Source organism: Eptesicus fuscus, chromosome 25 (assembly GCF_027574615.1).
Source record: "Eptesicus fuscus isolate TK198812 chromosome 25, DD_ASM_mEF_20220401, whole genome shotgun sequence".
NCBI lineage: Eukaryota > Metazoa > Chordata > Mammalia > Chiroptera > Vespertilionidae > Eptesicus > Eptesicus fuscus.
In genome coordinates, this window is record NC_072497.1 from 2,253,434 (window position 1) to 2,274,099 (window position 20,666).

Sequence of the window (20,666 nt, forward strand, 5' to 3'; positions counted from 1 at the left end):
TTCACCCTCTCCAATCTGGGACATCCCTCTCACAATCCAGGACTGCTGGCTCCCAACCACTCGCCTGCCTGCCTGCCTGCCTGATTGCCCCTAACCGCTTCTGTCTGCCAGCCTGATCACCCCCTAACCACTCTCCTGCCAACCTGATCAATGCCTAACTGCTCCCCTGCAGACCTGGTACCCCCAACTGCCCTCCTGCAGGCCTGGTCTCCCCCAACTGCAGGCCTGGTCTCCCCCAACTAACCTCCCCTGCAGGCCTGGTCCCCCCCAACTGCCCTCCCCTGCAGGGAGAGGCAGAGAGATAGAAACATCAAAGATGAGAGAGAATCATTGATTGGCTGCCTCCTGCACGCCCCCTACTGGGGATCTAGCCTGCAACCTGGGCATGTGCTCTGGACCGGAATCAAACCCTGGACCCTTCAGTCTGCAGGTCTATGCTCTATCCACCGAGCCACACAGGCCAGGGCTTATTTTCATTGATTTATTTCATTTTACAGAGAGGTAGGGAGAGGGATAGAAAGTGAGAAACCTCGATGAGAGAGAATCATGGATCAGCTGCCTCCCGCACGCCCCCTACCGGGGATGCAGCCCGCAGCTCAGGTACATGCCCGTGACCAGAATTGAACCCGGGACCCTTCAGTCCACCCCGGGCTGAGGCTCTATCCACTGAGCCACACCCATTAGGGCTGAGTATACTTTTTATTGATGTCAGAGAGGAAGGGAGAGGGATAGAGAGGCAAAAACATCAATGATGAGAATCATGGATCAGCTGCCTCCTGCACACCCCCCACTGGGGATGTGCCTGCAACCAAGGTACATGCCCTTGACCGGAATCGAACCCGGGACCTCTCAGTCCGCAGGCCGAGGCTCTATCCACTGAGCCACACCGGTTTCGGCTGTATTTTTTTTTTTTTTAATGTCATCAAAGTGATACACATTTAGGAGCGGAAGCTGGAGGGGACCCGGCAGGGCAGACCGTAAATCCAGTGCGTGTCCCTACTCAACCGAAAAGTGACACGATTAACACAGAGGACAGGCTGAGGGGACGCGAGGCAGGAGGCAGGAGGCAGGAGGCAGGAGGCTGCCCCGACCTCGCAGGAGAGAGAGCGCGAGGCCATGTGCACGGAGGGAAGAAAAGGATCCGGAACAAAGCAACAGATCTCAGAACTCCAGTAAAGGAAACAATGACGCCGGCCCCGGCTGGGGTGGCTCAGTGGATAGAGCATCGGCCTGCGGACTGAAGGGTCCCGGGTTCGATTCCCGGTCAGGGCAGGTGCCCAGGTTGTGGGCTCTGTCCCCAGTGGGGGGCGTGCAGGAGGCAGCCGATCCGTGATCCGTGATTCTCGTCATGGATGTTCCTATCTCTCTTTCCCTCTCCCTTCCTCTCTCAAATCAATAAAAACATTTTTTAAAAACGATGCCAATGTCTTTATGTATTTATTTTTTAAATATATTTTTATTGGTTTCAGAGAGGAAGAGAGAAACATCCATGATGAGAGAGAATCATGGATCGGCTGCCTCCCGCACGCCCCCTACTGGGGATGGAGCCCACAACCCGGGCGTGTGCTCTTGATGGGAATCGAATCGTGACCTCCTGGTTCCTAGGTCGACGCTCAACCACGGAGCCACACTGGCTGGTCAGAAACAAAAAAAGTTTTAGAAAGAGGAAATTCTAAGTCATCAAAAGCTAACTCTTTTTTTAAAATATATTTTATTGACTTTTTACAGAGAGGAAGGGAGAGGGAGAGAGAGTTAGAAACATCGATGAGAGAGAAACATCCATCAGCTGCCTCCTGCACGCCCCCCACTGGGGATGTGCCCACAACCAAGGTCCATGCCCCTGACCGGAATCGAACCCGGGACCCTTGAGTCCGCAGGTCGACGCTCTGTCCACTGAGCCAAGCCAGTGAGGGCCAAAAGCTAACTCTTAAGTTACTTCAAAAACCCTTGAAGTCACAGGACCCGTATTTCACTTTCTTCCCACAAAAGACCAGAAGGTTTTCGATGCGAGGGCTACAAAGCCAAGTGCACATCATCCCACTCTTTCTTTCTTTTCTTTTTTAAATATATTTTATTGATTTTTTACGGAGAGGAAAGGAGAGGGAGAGAGAGTCAGAAACACCGATGAGAGAGAGAGACATCGATCAGCTGCCTCCTGCACACCCCCTACTGGAGATGTGCCCACAACCCAGGCACATGCCCTTGACCGGAATCGAACCTGGGCCCTTCAGTCTGCAGGCCGACGCTCTACCCACTGAGCCACACCGGCCAGGGCCATCCCACTCTTTCACAAGCCCTTTCGACACGTCGCATAGGAAAGGAGCCCCTAATCCATTCGTGCCAGGAGGTCGTGACCTCGGTCACAAGAACCAGACCAGAACAGTGAGGGGAAGAAACCGCCGCTCCATCTCACCCTGGGAATGAAGGCGGAATTCCCAAACAATATCACCCCCCGTAAATCTCCCCCCGCACGGAGGGAGAGGAGCCATCAGCGGCAGGAAGAACCGACAAATCGCGGCGGGTTCAGGCCCTGGAACACGACGGGGCGGTGGAAAACGGGGGGTGATATTGCCTCCCAGCGACAGAGAGGAAATCCGGGCAGCAGAGCGATTTCATTCCGATGGAATCCCCGAAAAGCTGTCGCCACCTAGGATGCTATTTGGGATGCAGATTCAAGCCGAAAAAGACAGCACCGGCCCAGCCAGGCCGGAGTGGCTCAGGGGTTGAGCGTCGACCTAGGAACCAGGAGGTCAGGGTTCGATTCCCGGTCCGGGCACATGCCCGGGTTGCGGGCTCCATCCCCAGTGTGGGGCGTGCAGGAGGCAGCCGATCCGTGATTCTCTCTCCTCATGGATGTTTCTGTCTCTCTCCTTCTCACTTCCTCTCTGAAGTCAATAAAAATACATACACTTAGTGGCCAGATTATTATGATCTCTGAACGCATGACAATCTGGCCACTCAGTACACACACACACACACACACACACACACACATATTAGAGGCCCGGTGCATGAATTCGTGCATGGGTGGGGTCCGGCCAGCCTGGCCAGGGGGAGGGGTCATGGGCGGTTGGCCGGCCTGCCTGCTGGTCGAACTCCTGGTCGAGGGGACAATTTGCATATTAGCCTTTTATGATAGAGGCTATACACTGAGTGGCCAGATGATTATGCGTTCACAGATCATCATCATCTGGCCACTCAGTGTATTTTTTAATAAAAGGAATAAATCCCCATTTCTTCACCCATTATAAACAATACCGTTTTGTAACGGAAGGAATAAACACAGCTCGCTTCTAAAAAAAAAAAAAAAAAAGCAAACATCCATAAGGAAAGCCATTCGATGACATCTGCTCTCGGGTGGAAAATGTGAGGAAGGCAGCCACGCCGAGGGGGGGACCAATTAGCGCTATTTCGACGCCGGAACCATCACGCCTCCCTGAACGATGAGCAGACGCGGACTCGCTCCAGCCTCCGCCACCCCTGCTCTCCAACCACACCCCAAGCACGGGCTTCCGGCTCCCACATCCCAGGTGGTGCTGGACTCCGGCCGAGGGTCCCCCACAAGGACAGGCAATTCTGGTGGGCGCCCTGGAGAGACCTGACATATTGGGGAAAGGAAGGGGGGAAAGGGATGGGATGGAAGAAAGAGTAAAAATGAAAGAAGCCCGGCCAGTGTGGCTCAGTGGTTGAGGTCACGGTTCGATTCTGGTCAAGGGCACATGCCCGGGTTGCGGGCTCCATCCCCAGTGGGGGGCGTGCAGGAGGCGGCCGATCCAGGATTTGCTCTCATCATGGGATGTTTCTATCGCTCTCTCCCCCTCTCCCTTCCTCTCTGAAACCAAGAAAAATTATATGTAGCCGTAGGCGGCGTGGCTCAGTGGATAAAGCGTCAGCCTGCGGACTGAGGGGTCCCGGGTTCGATTCCGTCCAAGGGCACATGCCCGGGGTTGCAGTAGGGGGCGTGCAGGAGGCGGCCGATCCATGATTCTCTCTCATCATGGATGTTTCTCTCTCTCTCTCCCTCTCCCTTCTTTGAAATCAATAAAAAATATATATATTTTTTAAAGAGTTGTTGAAGGCCCTGGCCGGTGTGGCTCAGTGGATAGAGCGCCGGCCTGTGCAGACCGAAGCGTCCCGGGTTCGATTCCGGTCAAGGGCACGTACCTCAGTTACAGGCTCCTCCCTGGCCTGGGCCCTGGTCGGGGCTCGTGCAGGAGGCAACCCATCGATGTGTCTCTCTCACATCGATGTTTCTCTCTGTCTCTCCCTCTCCCTTCCACTCTCCCTAAAAATAAGTGGAAAAATATCCTCGGGGGAGGATGAACGAAAATAAATAAATAAATAATAAATGAGCGCCCCCAAACCCTAACAACTGGTAGAATTGAAGGTGACCCCCCCCCCATTTTTGTCCTTTCCTATGAAGCTAGGGCAATGAGCTCCACCACACGTTTATAATAAATAAGTGTTATGTCTCTTTTTTAAATATACACGGAGTGGCCAGATAATGATGATCTCTGAATGCGTAATAATCTGGCCACTCAGTGTGTATATATATGTGTGTGTGCGTGCGTGCGTGTGCGTGTGTGTGTGTGTATGAGGCCCGGTGCATGAATTCGTGCATGGGTGGGGTCCGGCCAGCCTGGCCAGGGGGAGGGGACATGGGCGGTTGGCCGGCCTGCCTGCTGGTCGAACTCCTGGTCGAGGGGACCATGTGCATATTAGCCTTTTATGATATAGGATCTACACTGAGTGGCCTGATTATTATGCGTTCAGAGATCAGAGTAATCTAGCCACTCAGTGTATTTTTTTTTTAATGTATTTTATTGATTTCAGAGAGGAAGAGATGGAGAGAGAGATAGAAACATCAGTGATGAGAGAGGATCATTGATCAGCTGCCTCCTGCACGCCCCCTCCTGGGGATCAAGCCTGCAACCCAGGCACGTGCCCTCGGCCAGAATCGAACCCGGGACCCTTCCGTCTGCAGGCCGACGCTCTATCCACTGAGCCACACCGGCCAGGGCAAGTTTTGTGATTTGAAATCAGGGGGAGGGGGAAACAGAATGGAAATTTCAGGAGAGAGAGAGAGGGAAGGGAATTCAGAGTCCTTTCTGACAGCCAAGCCGTTTCTATTCATCACACAGCGTTCTTCCTCCTCGTTTTTCCAGGATTCTCCGGGAAAAGGCTCTGCCATGTCTATCTGCAGGCTGGGAGCCCGTGGAGAGGACGGGCCGGATGAACTCACACACACACACACACACACACACGCACGCACGCACACACACACACACACACACACACACACTCACACACACACACACGCACGCACGCACGCACACACTCACACACACACACACACACACACACACTCACACACACACACACACACACACACACACACACACGCACACACACGCACACACGCACGCACACACTGGCCGGGCGGCTCTGAGCTGACGGATTCCAGAGAGTCATTGCATAAAATCCTTGGAGAGGAAAGTGCCTGATGCTGCCATGCTATTTATGGAAATTAGCATTTCTGTAAAAATAAACCCGGCGCAGTGACAACCGAAAGCCCTGCAATGTGGTTTCCATCAGCCGTGCGCTCCGCTCCGGGCGCCAGGACCCGCGGGCCGGGAAGGGCCAGCAGCCTCCTCTCTCTCTTACGAAGCGAGGGCCCGGCATGGGTGTTTCTGTTCTTGTGTCACTTTGTGTTTTTAACTGATGTCAGAGAGCAAGGGAGAGGGAGAGAGAGAGAGAAACATGAGTGATGAGAGGGAATCCTGGATCGGCTGCCTCCTGCACGCCCCCCACGGGGGATCGAGCCCACAACCCGGGCATGTGCCCCGACCGGGAATCGATCCCGGGACCCTTCAGTCCACAGGCCGATGCTCAACCACTGAGCCACATTGGTTGGGCTCCTCTTGCGTCTTTTTAAAAATATATATATATGTTTTATTGATTTTTTACAGAGAGGAAGGGAGAGGGAGAGAGAGTTAGAAACATCGATGAGAGAGAAACATCCATCAGCTGCCTCCTGCACGCCCCCCACTGGGGATGCGCCCGCAACCAAGGTACATGCCCTTGACCGGAATCGAACCCGGGACCTTTCAGTCTGCAGGCTGAGGCTCTATCCACTGAGCCACACCGGCCAGGACTCCTCTTTTATCTTTAACCCCTCATTTTCTCCTGACTGCTTTCCATTGGAGGATATACTTTATATACTGAAATGTTCACTTTGCTTAAAAAACAAACCAACCATCCTGGCCGGTGTGGCTCAGTGGATAGAGCATCTGCCTGTGGACTGAAGAGTCCTGGGTTTGATTCCCGGCCAAGGGCACATGCCCGGGTTGCGGGCCGATCCCCAGTGGGGGGCTGCAGGAGGCAGCCGATCCATTATTCTCTCTTATCATGGATGTTTCTCTCTCTCTCTCTCTCTCTCTCTCTCTCTCTCTCTCTCTCTCCCCCTTCCAACCTGAAATCAATAAAAATACATTTTTAAAAACCAAAAACAACACAAACCATGATCCTGTTTCTCTCTCCAACAGATCATTCATTTTCTGTCCTTCGATGTCCACACCTTCTCCCGGAAACTCCTCCTTCCTACACAGCCAGCCAATTCTCAAGACCAGGGCCAATTTTCACCTCCGTGGGTCCTCTCAACCTGGTTCAAAACCTCAAGGGATTTTTCATTTTTCACTCTCTCTCTCTCTCTCTCTCTCTCTCTCCCCATTCCACGGATTCACTTGCACTTTTCTACAATTTAAATATTTTATTTGCATAATTCATGGGCTAGGGGTCAATGCCTCTAGACACAGAATGTCAGTCGATGACAATGAGCTCAACCCACTGTCCCTCGCTTAAACCTGTTCCGTGGACAGGGCACAGCGGCAGGGAAGGTGCCACAGAACGTGGTTGGGGAGTTCTGTGGGAGGATCAGAAGATCCGGCCCGGCCGGAGTGGCTCCGTGGTTGAGCATCGACCTAGGAACCAGGAGGTCATGGTTCGATTCCCGGTCAAGGGCACAGGCCCGGGATGCGGGATTGATCCCCAGTGTGGGGCGTGCAGGAGATGGCTGATCCATGATTCTCTCTCATCATGGATGTTTCTCTCTCTCAATCTCCCTTCCTCTCTGAAATCAATAATAATATATTTTTTAAATGTTTTAAGAAGATATGGAGACCATGCATAGGAGAGTAAGGAGAGAAGCAGATAAAAAGGCTACCAAAAATTACCAAATAATAATAATTTTTTTTAATATATTTTATTGATTTTTTCAAGAGAGGAAGAGAGAAGGATAGAGAGTTAGAAACATCAATGAGAGAGAAACATCGATCAGCTGCCTCTTGCACAACCCCTACTGGGGATGTGCCTGCAACCAAGGTACATGCCCTTGACTGGAATCGAACCTGGGACCCTTCAGTCTGCAGGCTGACGCGCTATCCACTGAGCCAAACGGGTTTCGGCAAGTAATAATAATCTTACCTAATAATAGACAAACATGTAAATTGACCGTACCTCCGCTACACCCACAGCCAATCAGGAGTGAGTATGCAAATTAACCCAACAAAGATGTTGGGTTAATTTGCATATGCAGGCACGGAGAGGCTGGGAGGGGCGGGACGCCTGCTATGAGGGGAGGGGAGGCGCGGAGGGAGCTACAGGAGTGGTGCTCTCTCTGGCCAGGAGCGAGGACTTGCAGGCTCCCAGGCGGCTGGGAGCGAAGCCAGGTGAAGGAAGGCCTATTCTTGCACGAATATCGTGCAACGGGCCTCCAGTAATAATAACAACAATAATAATAATAATAACCAGGTCCTACCACAAATTAGTTGGTGGCATAAGCAGCTCTCGTAAGAGGCCAACACAAGTGTTTTTGGCTCTCCAACCATTGTGCCGCGGGGCCCGACGCACTCAAGAGGAAACGGAGGAAGATTACCTTCTCCCTCTCCCTCCCCATCTCTGAAATTAAGAAATATACATTAAAAAACAAAAGGAAGGAGCTGGCTGGAGTGACCCCTGAAGGCTGGGATTGAGGTCTGTGGTGAGGGAAGTGGAAGACGTGCCCCCAAGGGCAGAGCCAACACGAGGTAAGAGCTACGAATACCACGCCCTCTGCCAGGATGACAGCCACACCGGACAGAAACGCCACGGAGGCCAGACCACGGCGAAAGAACCACCTAAAACAACAACACTTCCAACACGAGACCAGGACCAAGGGAAGCACAGTTGCTGAGGCCAGAAACGGCCGTCCTGGCCCTTAAGCGAGAGCCCACCTGTCTAATTATTTATTTATTTGTTTGTTTGCTTTTATTTATTTACTAGAGGCCCGGTGCACGAAATTCAGCCCCGCCTGCACCCTCTCACAATCCAGGGCCGCTGGCTCCTAACTGCTCACCTGCCTGCCTGATCACCCCTAACTGCCCTCCCCTGCCAGCCTGGTTGCCCCTAACTGCCCCTCCTGCCGGCCTGGTTGACCCCAACTGCCCACCCCCCGCTGGCCTGGTTACCCTTCACTGCCCCCCTCTGCCGGCCTGGTCACCCCACGCAGCCTGCCGTTCGGTTGTTACTGTGAGGGCGTCGTGACCAATTTGCATATTACCCTTTTATTAGTATAGAGTTTTATTTCAGAGAGGAAGGGAGAGGGAGAGGGAGAAGGAGAGGGAGAGGAAGAGGGAAGGAGAGAGGAAGAGGGAGAAGGAGAGAAACATCAAAGATGAGAGAGAATCATGGATCGGCTGCCTCCCGCACACCCCACACTGGGGATCGAGCCTGCAACCCGGGCATGTGCCCTGACCGGGAATCGAACCACTATCTCCTGGTTCATAGGTCTATGCTGAGCCACTGAGCCACACTGGCCAGGCCCCTCACACGTGTATTAACCCTTTGCACTCGCTTGCTTTTTTCTCGATTCCTGCTACCGATGCTAACCGTGTCGAGTCACACTGGACATCCGAGTGCAAAAGGTTAATGCTCTACCAGCCACCTCATGGCGGCACTAATAACACATGAGACATACTAAAGAACGCCTTGAAAGACCCCCGAACCCCCAAATCCCTAGGAGGCTCAGGGAGCTGGCTGTGAGTCAGGGGAGGGCGACCAGGCCTGCAGGGGAGGGCAGTTAGGGAAGACCAGGCCTGCAGGGGAGGGCAGTTAGGGAAGACCAGGCCTGCAGGGGAGGGCAGTTAGGGAAGGCCAGGCCTGCAGGGGAGGGCAGTCCTTAAGGACATAACCCAGTGTCCAGCCCATGGGCAGGGCCCGGGGGCCGTCACCAGAATTCTCTGAGGGGGACAGGGGCCCAAGGTGGGCCCTTCCTGGCCGTTCCCACCCACACGTGCAGGCCCCGCCCCCAGATGATCAGGCCCCGTCCCCTCTCCTGGATTGATGCCTCTCCAGTGCCCCCTGCAGCTTCGCAGAGGAATTACAGGCGATTCCTCGCGAGCGCCCTCTAGAGGTTCCCAGCGGAACGACAGGCCGTTCAGAGCGGGAATGTGTACTATCCCCTCATTAGGAGCTAGACCCCGGTTTTATGTGGTTTAATTGGTTACCTTTTCTCACGTCACAATGGTTTAATTGCTCTAAGCAATTCCATGAGGTAGATAGCCCCTCCCCGCTACAGATGTGGAAAAGTGAGGCGCAGAGAGGGGTGGGTGACAGGCCGAGAAGGGGTGGGGGCTGGGAGTGGAACCATGGGCACCGTGGGTGATGAAGACGCTGGCCTGGGACTGAAGGGTCCCGGGTTCGATTCCTGGTCAGGGCACATGCCCGGGTTGCAGGCTCCATCCCCCGTGTGGGGCGTGCAGGAGGCAGCCCATCGATGATTCTCTCTCATCATGGATGTTTCTCTCTCGCTCTCCCTTTCCCTTCCTCTCTTAAATCAATAAAATATATATATATATATTTTTAAAAAGATGGCAGGCCTGGCCTCTCCTTTTACGACCTTCTGTGCACACGCCCCGTACATGGAAGCCCACGGACATGGAAAAACCCAGAAGAGTTATGAGTGACTCAAGCTGGGCAGACACTGCCTTTGGCCAACAGTCAACAGACTGCCTCACAGCACGTTTTTATTTTATTTACTTTTATTTCTTTTTTAAAAAATTCTTTTTGGTTAATTCTCACCCGAGGATATTTTTCCATTAATTTTTAGGGAGAGTATAAGACAGAGGGAAAGATGGAGAGAGACATCGATGTGAGAGAAACACATGGATGGGTTGCCTCCTGCACACGCCCCAACCAGGGGCCGGGCCCGGGAGGAACCTGCCACCGAGGTCCGTGCCCTTGACCGGAATCGAACCCAGAATCTGCAGGCCGATGATCTCTCTATCCACTGAGCCAAACTGGGTAGGGATAAAATATTTTTTAATTTATTTCAGAGAGGAAGAGAGAGGGAGGGGGAGATAGAAACATCCATGATGAGAGAGAATCACGGATCGGCTGCCTCCTGCACACCCCACCCTGGGGATCGAGCCCGCAACCCGGGCCTGTACCCTGACCGGGAATCGAACCGTGACCTCCTGGTTCCTAGGTCAATGCTCAGGCACTGAGCCCCGCCGGCCGGGCCAGAAGGCATCTGTTGAAATAGGATCGTGGAGAAGCACGGATCATAGGGGACGAGGACAGAAAACATGGGTGTGGCTAAGCGGCACACATGAGCCCCAGGAATCAGATGGGAGCTGCAGAAGGCTGGGACAGAGTCCCAGAGGCTGAGAGGCGTGATTGGCACACCCAGGGCATCTCCGTTTGCGTGTGCATGCTCCCTTCATGGACCTTAAAGCTCCTACTACGTGCCAGGCCCTTTGCTAGACACTGAGGGTACACAGGCCACCGAGCCAAGTGCCCGAAAATTACGTCCAACGCAGGTGGCTTCCTGGTTCCAATTCATACAAGACTCCGTGTGGGCTAGCCTGTTCTATTCACACAGGACACGTATGGGCTAGCCTGTTCTATTCACACATGACTCATATGGGCTAGCCTGTTCCATTCACACATGACTCATATGGGCTAGCCTGTTCCATTCACACAGGACACGTATGGGATAGCCTGTTCTATTCACATATGACATGTATGGGATAGCCTGTTCTATTCACACATGACTCATGGGCTAGCCTGTTCTATTTACACATGACACATATGGGCTAGCCTGCTCCATTCACACAGGACATGTATGGGCTAGCCTGTTCCATTCACACAGGACACGTATGGGCTAACCTGTTCCATTCACACAGGACATGTATGGGCTAACCTGTTCCATTCACACAGGACACATATGGGCTAGCCTGTTCCATTCACACAGGACACGTATGGGCTAGCCTGTTCTATTCACACAGGACACGTATGGGCTAGCCTGTTCCATTCACATGTGACACGTATGGGCTAGCCTGTTCTATTCACACAGGACACGTATGGGCTAGCCTGTTCTGTTCACATGTGACACGTATGGGCTAGCCTGTTCTATTCACACATGACACATATGGGCTAGCCTGTTCTATTCACACAGGACACGTATGGGCTAGCCTGTTCCATTCACACAGGACACGTATGGGCTAGCCTGTTCTATTCACACATGTCATGTATGGGCTTGCCTGTTCCATTCACACATGACTCATATGAGCTAGCCTGTTCTATTCACACAGGATACATATGGGCTAGCCTGTTCTATTCACACAGGACACGTATGGGCTAGCTTGCTCCATTCACACAAGATTCATATGGGCTAGCCTGTTCTATTCACATAGGACACGTATGGGGTAGCCTGTTCTATTCACACAGGACACGAATGGAGTAGCCTGTTCTATTCACACAGGACATGTATGGGCTAGCCGGCTCCATTCACACAGGACACGTATGGGCTAGCCGGCTCCATTCACACAAGATGCCATGTGGGCTAGCCTGTTCTATTCACACATGACATACATGGGCTAGCCTGTTCTATTCACACAGGACACGTATGGAGTAGCCTGTTCCATTCACACAGGACACGTATGGGCTAGCCGGCTCCATTCACACAGGACACGTATGGGCTAGCCTGTTCTATTCACACAGGACACGTATGGGCTAGCCGGCTCCATTCACACAGGACACGTATGGGCTAGCCTGTTCCATTCACACAGGACACGTATGGGCTAGCCGGCTCCATTCACACAGGACACGTATGGGCTAGCCTGTTCTATTCACACAGGACACGTATGGGCTAGCCGGCTCCATTCACACAGGACACGTATGGGCTAGCCTGTTCTATTCACACAGGACACGTATGGGCTAGCCGGCTCCATTCACACAGGACACGTATGGGCTAGCCTGTTCTATTCACACAGGACACGTATGGGCTAGCCGGCTCCATTCACACAAGATGCCGTGTGTGCCAGCAGCAACCCTCAGGACACAGCACGGACTCAGGTGTGTGTGTCCTCTACCTTCAGATCTGACCCTAGCCGGGCCACAAACACATCTGACTGCCTCTCAATGCTTTACAAACGAGGGGATCTCATGGGCAGTCCGATGGCCCAGCTCCCCGGAGAAGCCGAAAACTCTGGCAGCCACGGGCCTGCGCCCCCACGTGGCCCCTGTCTCCACCACGCCCTCCTGTCGCGCAGGCCATGCTAGCGTCACGCCTGTGAGCCGGCCCTGTCAGCGAAGGAGGATGCGAGCGGTGAGCCGGGTCCTCGGAGGACCCGCAGGCAAGACAGGAGTCTAAACAAAAGACGGCAGCCCTGGCCGGTGTGGCTCAGTGGATAGAGCATCGGCCTGCGGACTCAAGGGTCCCATGTTCGATTCCGGTCAAGGGCACACGCCCGGGTTGTGGGCTTGATCCCCAGCAAGGGGTGTGCAGGAGGCAGCCGATCCATGATTCTCTCTCATCATGGATGTTTCTCTCTCTCTCTCTCTCTCCCTCTCCCTTCCTCTCTGATTAAAATATAAAAAGAAAGAAAGAAAAGACTGCAGCCCTAGCTGGTGTGGCTCAGTGGATAGAGCGTCGGCCTGCGGACGGAAGGGTCCTGGGTTCGATTCCCGGTCAGGGCACATGCCCAGGTTGAGGGCTCGGTCCCCAGTAGAGGGTCATGGAGGAGGCAGCCGATCCATGATTCTCTCTCATCATCGATGTTTCTATCTCTCTTTCCCTCTCCCTTTCTCCCTGAAATCAATAAAAAAAATATATTTTTTTCAAAAAGACAGGGAACAATAAATCTTGGCCTAGTCACAGTTTAAAAAAGTAAAATAAAAATAAAATAAAGACCGCAAAGCAGCGTGACATGTGCGGACCGAGTGGCCGGGCGAAGGCCGGACCCTGAGCTCTGCCCGTTCCCGGTAGCCGGGCCTCCACCCGCCCAGCCCCTATGGGACCCGTGCAGACCCCGACTCCGTCACAGCCCCAAGTCACCCCTGGCACGTGGGACCCACAGAGGTGCCCAGACCCCGGCTCAGGCCTCAGAGGGGTCCCCAGGGGATGTGGGTGACTCCGAACCCCCATTCGCTGGAGGGGAGAGAAGGGTACAGTCTCTTTGGTGTCGTAGGAACGATGGACTTAAAGACACGGAAACACGGAGCAGAGTGCGGGATCTCGGAGGGAAGGCGGGGGAGGGTGGTGGGGAGGAGGTGATCACCCAAAGACCACGTATGTACATATGTATGTATGTATGTATGTATGCATGGCCCCTGGCCATAGACAGTGGGGTGGTGAAGGCCGGTGGGGGGAGGGGGGCGCTGGAGAGGGTCAATGGGGGGAAAAAAGGAAATCTGTAATCCTTTCAACAATAAAGAATTATTAAACACACACAGACACAAATCACAGCCCATCGGAGGTGGGGTGATCCTACGGAAACTGAGGCCGCGCCCCCCCGTCCCCCCCCCCCCCGCTTCCTCTCCCCCGCCAGGTACCTACCTGCAGGAGCGCCGAGTGCCTGAAGACCATCCACCCCAGCAGCCACCAGGGGCTCGTCCAGGAAGCCATGGGGGCCGGCGTCCCGAGGGGGTCTCACGGGGAGCCTACGGAAGAGGAAAGGGTTGGTTCCCAACAGACTCTGGCCCCGGGTCCCGCTCCCCCGACGTAACAGACCCACCAGAGGGAGGCTGGCGAGGTCTGTGTGGGCCCAGGATGGGGCTGCCTTTTCTTTCTTACGGTTCGGGAGTTCCCTGTTTTCTTTACTGACTAGTGGCCCGGTGCACGGAATCCGTGCACATTAAAAGGGAGTTAATTAGAAGAAAATATTTTATTGTATTGTATTGTATCAAAGAAACATGTTTTTATTGATTTCAGAGAGGAAGAGAGAGGAGAGAGAGAGAGAGAGAGAGAGAGAAACATCAGTGATGAGAGAGAATCATTGATCGGCTGCCTCCTGCACGCCCCACACTGGGAATCGAGCCCACAACCCAGGCATGTGCCCTGACCAGGAATCGAACCATGACCTCCTGGTTCGTAGGTCGACACTCAACCACTGAGCCACGCTGGCTAGGCGAGAAGAAATATTTTAATATTGCTATTTGCGCTTTCTCTATAATAGAAGCGTCAGAGATGAAAGAAGATTAGTAACATGTATATGAGAGTCTCCGTCCCGTCAGAGTCTGGGGCGTGCCGCGGGATGCAGAGTCAAGTCCCCGCCCACCCGTGCGCGCCTCAAAATCACGCGAGACCCAGACCCAGCCGGCCCCACACCCGTCAAACCCCGCAGGACGGGGGGGCGCGGCCTTCAGTGCCCCCGGCCCAGCCTCAAGTCTCCTGGCCAGGTGCGAGGTGCAAGGGTGCGACGGCCATTTGCATATTAGTTCCTTATTTTGTAGGATTGATAATACACTAGAGGCCCGGTGCATGAAATTTCGTGCACTGGGGGTGGGCTCTCTCAGCCTAGGACAGTGGTTGGCAAACTCATTCGTCCGCAGAGCCAAATATCAACAGTACAACGATTGAAATTTCTTTGGAGAGCCACATTTTTTAAACTTAAACTTCTCCTAACGCCACTTCTTCAACATAGACTCGCCCAGGCCGTGGTGTTTTGTGGAAGAGCCACACTCAAGGGGCCAAAGAGCCGCATGTGGCTCGCGCGCCGCGGTTTGCCGACCACGGGCCTCGCCTACACCCTGGCTCAGTCCAGGACCCCAGCTCCTGACCGCCCGCCTGCAGCAGAGGCGCGAGAGACTCCCGCCACCGCCAAGGCGCTCACCGCGAGAGCCCGGCTTCTGGCTGAGCGGCGCTCCCCCTGTGGGAGCGCCCTGACCACCAGGGGGCAGCTCCTGCATTGAGAGTCTGCCACCTGGTGGCCAGTGTGCATCATAGCGACCGGTCGTCCCGCCTCTATGTCGATTTGCATATTAGCCTTTTATTACATAGGATTTGTATTGATTTCAGAGAGGGAGGGAGTGGGAGAGAGACAGAAACATCCATGATGAGAGAGAATCATGCATCGGCTGCCTCCTGCCCATCCCCTACTGGGGATGGAGCCCGCAACCCAGGCTTGTGCCCTGACCGGGAATCGAACCCGGGAGCCTTCAGTCCACAGGCCGACGCTCTATCCACTGAGCCACACCGGCCAGGATCTCTCTCGGATGCGCCCTCATCACGTCAGGGGGGCAGCTGGGCCTCCCTCCCGTGTGCCGCCCGCGCCCGCTGCCTTCCAGAAGCCCAGGCGTCTACGCACCAGCCTCTTTCCAGCTCAGCCGTCAGCAGCGGGTGTGGCCGCTGGCAACCGACTCAGGAAGCCCACTTGGAGCCAAGGGGGAGGGCACCTGCCAGCTCCCTGCTGCTTCAGGCAGAAAGGAGTTTCAGGCAGCCCCGGCCGGTGTGGCTCAGCGGATAGGGCGTCCGGCTGTGGGCCAAAGGGCCCGGGGGTTCGAATCCCGTCAAGGGCACCGTACGGAGGTTGCAGGCTCCTCCCTGGCCTGGGCCCTGGTCAGGACTCCTGCAGGAGGCAACCCATCGATGTCTCTCTCACATCCATGTTTCTCTGTCTTCCCCTCTCCCTTCCACTCTCCCTAAAAAAAATCAATGGAGCCCTAACCGGTGTGGCTCAGTGGATAGAGCGTCGGCCTGCGGACTGAAGGGTCCCGGGTTCGATTCCGGTCAGGGGCATGTACCTGGGTTGCGGGCACATCCCCAGTAGGAGGTGTGCAGGAGGCAGCTGATGGATGTTTCTCTCTCATCGATGCTTCTAACTCTCTATCCCTCTCCCTTCCTCTCTGTGAAAAATCAATAAAATATATATATATTTTTAAATCAATGGAAAAATACCCTCAGGTGAGGATTCACACCACACACACACACACACACACACACACACACACACACACACACAATGTATCTTAGGCCAAGGAAGCCAGCCCAGAGAGGGGTAGGCACCTGCCCAAGGTTGCACAGCAAGAGAGCGGCTACCTCCAGGGCTGGAATGCAAGCGTTTGAAGGTTCCAGAGTTCCCCGCCAGGGCGACCGGGAGCCCCAAGCTGCAGCCAGAGAAGCAGGGAGGGCGGGCCGGCGGGGCCCTGCGCCCCCAGGAGGGGGCCTGGGGGTTACTCCAGAGCCTCCCGCGCAGTCACAGCCGCGCGGGCCGGAGCGGAGGCTGGAGAAGCCGCAGCCGCCTCGCCTCGCCGCTTGGCCCCGCGGGCGGCTTGGCCGAGCCGGGGTCCGGGGGCGGGCCGGTGGCTCCGCTCCATCTGGAGAAAGCATTACGGGCCGGGCCTAATGCGATCCGCAAATGTGCTGCCGCTTCCGACCCGGCCCGGGGCGGCGGCTCCCGGCTGCAGGGAGGGGGCCAGGCCGGGGACCGCGCGCCCCTCACCGGCTGGTTGGCTCCTTCGCCCCGGGCGCACGGCCTCGGCTCCCCGCGCCCCCCCGCCCCCCCGCGCCTCCCCGGCCCTTTAGGCGCTCGCGACCCGCGCGGCCAACCTGCGGGACCTCCCGGCTGCCTCCCGCCCGTTTTACCTGGACCCCCCCAAAGCTGAAAGTCCCCCCAAATCACTCCAGAGGCCGCTCCGCCCGCGCAGAGCCTGAGACGTCCCTCTCCGCATCCTCCCGGCCCGAGGAGGGTTTTTTTTTTTCTTTTTTTTTTTGGGGGGGGAGGGTAGTCACTAACATAAATATTTATTTTAAAAGTTTGAATTGCCAAATGTGTCTAAAGTGTCCGCAGCCTCTGAGAGACGCGCCCCGTCTTACCCGCTGGGGGACCCCCCCGCCCTGGCCCCCCGCGCCCAGCACCCACCTGGCGCCGCGGATGCGTCCGGAACGGGCAGCCTGGACGGCGCGGGCTAGACGCGCGCTGGGGACGGGCGGCGGGCGGCCCCGCGGACACCGGGTGCGGACCCGGCCGGACCTTCCCCGACGCCGGACCTCCAGCCGCCGCGCCGCCGCCGCCGGGAAGCGAACTGGGGCCGAGACGGGCCGCCCCGCCTCCCCGCCCCCTCGGGGCGCGCGGCGCGGCGCGGCGCTGGCGGGGACCCAGGGCGCAGGGCGCAGGGCGCGCGCGGCCACCTGCGCCGCCGGCAAGTGCACGGCGCGCCCCGCGGGGTCGTCGGCGGGAAGGGACCGGAGGGGCCCGGCCGGGCGCTCGCAGACGCGGCTGGATCGCGCCTCCGCCCGCTTCCTGGAAGCCACTCCTCGCCGGGCCGGCCGCCAGGCGCGGTGCCAGAGCCGGATCGCCGCCGCCGCCGCCGCCGGCGGGTGCGCTGGGGAGAGGCAGGCGGCCGTGCGAGCCAGCCGGGCGCCCCGCCTCCGTCGGAGCCGGAGTGGGGAGGCTGCCCCCCCCCCCCCACCGCCCTCCCCGGCCTCCAGCCCCCGCAGGCCCCCTCCGCCCGGGCGCCGGCTCCGCTCAGTCAGCCCAGCGACCACAGGACGCTTGCCCGGAACCGCTGGCTCCGTCCACGCTCAGGCGCTCCGGGGCCAGGCGTGACCCAAGCCGGAGACCAGCGCCCCTCCGGGCGCAGCGCCCGGCGCAGGGGCCGCGGGACTCCAGAGAGCTCGCCGCCCGCCTGCATCTGGCTGCCCGGGACCGGGAGCCGCGGAGTAGGGCCACCTCTTAGCCTGGGACCGGGAGCCACCGCGTTTGAGCCGAGCTGGGTTGCGTAACAGCTCGGCAGCTGCCCCCATAGTGATTTGGGGTGGGAACGGTGGTGGTCTGACCTGACAACCGAGGGGTCCGGCCGCCTGTCCCTCCCTGAGCCGATGCGGCAGAGACAGGGTGGCATTGATTCCAATCCCGCCGGCAGCGTGGGGAGCAGCAGGTCACCCACAAGCATCTGCTCTGCCCCACCATAGGCGGCTGCTTACACTGGGGAGGAGGACAGAGATGACCTGGGAAGTAGGCAAAGGGTGCCAGATGGGCAATTCACAGGTAATACGGGCTGGGAGTTTGCAAAGGCCTGTGGGTATGCAAAGACTGTGGGTATGCAAAGGCCTGGGGGTTTGCAAAGGCCTGTGGGTATGCAAAGGCCTGGGGGTTTGCAAAGGCCTGTGGGTATGCAAAGGCCTGGGGGTATGCAAAGGGCTGGGGGTTTGCAAAGGCCTGTGGGTATGCAAAGGGCTGGGGGTTTGCAAAGGCCTGTGGTATGCAAAGGCCTGTGGGTATGCAAAGGCCTGGGGGTTTGCAAAGGCCTGTGGGTATGCAAAGGGCTGGGGGTTTGCAAAGGCCTGTGGGTATGCAAAGGCTGGGGGTTTGCAAAGGCTGGGGACCTTCTAAGGCAGGGGTCCTCAAACTTTTTAAACAGGGGGCCAGTTCACTGTCCCTCAGACCGTTGGAGGGCCGGACTATAGTTTAAAAAAAAAACTATGAACAGTCAAAACCGGTTTGGCTCAGTGGATAGAGCGTCGGCCTGCAGACTGAAGGGTCCCAGGTTCGATTCCGGTCAAGGGCATGTATATTGGTTGTGGGCACATCCCCAGTAGGAGGTGTGCAGGAGGCAACTGATCAATGTTTCTAACTCTCTATCTCTCTCCCTTCCTCTCTGTAAAAAAAAAATCAATAAAATATATATTTTAAAAAACAAAAAAAACTATGAACAAATTCCTATGCACACTGCACATATCTTATTTTGAAGTAAAAAAACAAAACGGCAAAAATACCCGCATGTGGCCCACGGGCCGAGGTTTGAGTACGCTTGTTCTAAGGGCTGGTGACATGCAAAGACCTGTGTGTATGCAAGGGCTGCGGGTTTGCAAAGGCCTGTGGGTATGCAAAGGCCTGTGGGTATGCAAAGGCCTGTGGGTATGCAAGGGCTGGGGGTTTGCAAAGGCCTGTGGGTATGCAAAGGCATGTGGGTATGCAAGGGCTGGGGGTATGCAAAGGCCTGTGGGTATGCAAAGGCCTGTGGGTATGCAAGGGCTGGGGGTTTGCAAAGGCCTGTGGGTATGCAAGGGCTGGGGATTTGCAAAGGCCTGTGGGTATGCAAGGGCTGGGGGTTTGCAAAGGCCTGTGGGTATGCAAAGGGCTGGTGACATGCAAAGGGCTGGAGGCTTTGGTTTCTGCAACCAGGTTGTTATGTTTCCATGGTAACAGGCAGCCCCCTGGTGGGGAGCAGGGGCTGCACCTCCAGGTGAGCTCCCAGGTGCCACTGCAACTCCCAGCCAGGCTAGAAGGCCCTTCCCTAATCGGAACAGCACAATCACGGTTATCCGAACGTGATTGATATTTCTTATCATTCTAGCTGGCCCCCAATATTCTATTTCTGCCGCCCTTAGGGTGAATTTCCTGTGGCCTTTTGGAGGTGATGAGAACTAAGGCAAAACGTCTGTCCCTGGCCTGGGGCCAGTCTCAGGGGTACAAAGCCAAGGGCAGGGGATTGCTAGGTAAGCCCCCCCCCCCCCATGCCCTCACCCACGTACCACACTCAGCATTTCCTGGGCTGCCCACTTCCTATGCACAGCTAGCTCGTGTGAGGAATGCTCACCCTTCCGAATTCACATGACGGACCCGGACACAGAAGGATGGCACAAAGGAGGCTTTTAAAAATATATATTTTATTGATTTTTTACCGAGAGGAAGGGAGAGGGATAGAGAGTTAGAAACATCGATCAGCTGCCTCCTGCACACCCCCCACTGGGGATGTGCCCGCAACCAAGGTACATGCCCTTGACCGGAATCGAACCTGGGACCCTCGAGTCTGCAGGCCGACGCTCTATCCACTGAGCCACACCGGTTAGGGCGCAAAGGAGACTTTCAATATGCTCTTGGGAGTGGGTGTCTGCCTGTGGGGTGGTACAGCACAGCCTGTTTACCTGGTCCCTCCTCCGGCTCCTCATTGGCTGAGGACTATGGGGTCATCCGTTTCCTCAGACATCCGCCTAGGTCTGGCTGTCTCCCTATTGGTCCATTTTTTAAAAATTGGGGTGAGGCCTTTTCTAGTGGCCTCCACCTTCCCTGTCCAACCGCAGCAGGCGCCGGGGGGAGGGGGGTTCCACCCAGATGCTGGCCCATGCCCACAATTCTTTGTTCCTAGATTAAGGTGACCAGATTAAAAATTTGGTCTATATTGTAATCGCTTTCGGTTTTTTTAATAAAAGGAAATTCACTTCTTAGATCATCGTTGAATTTGCAACCCCTTTTCTTACGCATTATGTTAAAAATCTAAAAAAAATAATTTAAAATTATATTATAAATTATTATATACATATTGCTTAAAAACACAGTAAGTAGGTACATAATTACATGAACATATTTTATTGTTAGTTTATAAATTAAATTAATTTGATTGTT

The 20,666-nt window shown here is 55.6% G+C and overlaps 1 protein-coding gene across 1 annotated transcript in view; it reads right to left on the reverse strand.

The window, feature by feature from the left end:
* The window catches only part of ADAMTSL3 (ADAMTS like 3), a 140,689-nt gene that overhangs the window by 103,572 nt on the left and 16,451 nt on the right, over positions 1–20,666 (reverse strand). The window contains exons 2-5 of the mRNA XM_054713175.1: positions 17,181–17,643; positions 16,519–16,635; positions 16,358–16,425; positions 13,877–13,968 (exon numbers count right to left, since the gene is read on the reverse strand). Coding sequence (XP_054569150.1) covers positions 13,877–13,968; positions 16,358–16,425; positions 16,519–16,635; positions 17,181–17,643 — 740 coding nt within the window. The remainder of the gene's footprint in view (positions 1–13,876; positions 13,969–16,357; positions 16,426–16,518; positions 16,636–17,180; positions 17,644–20,666) is intronic.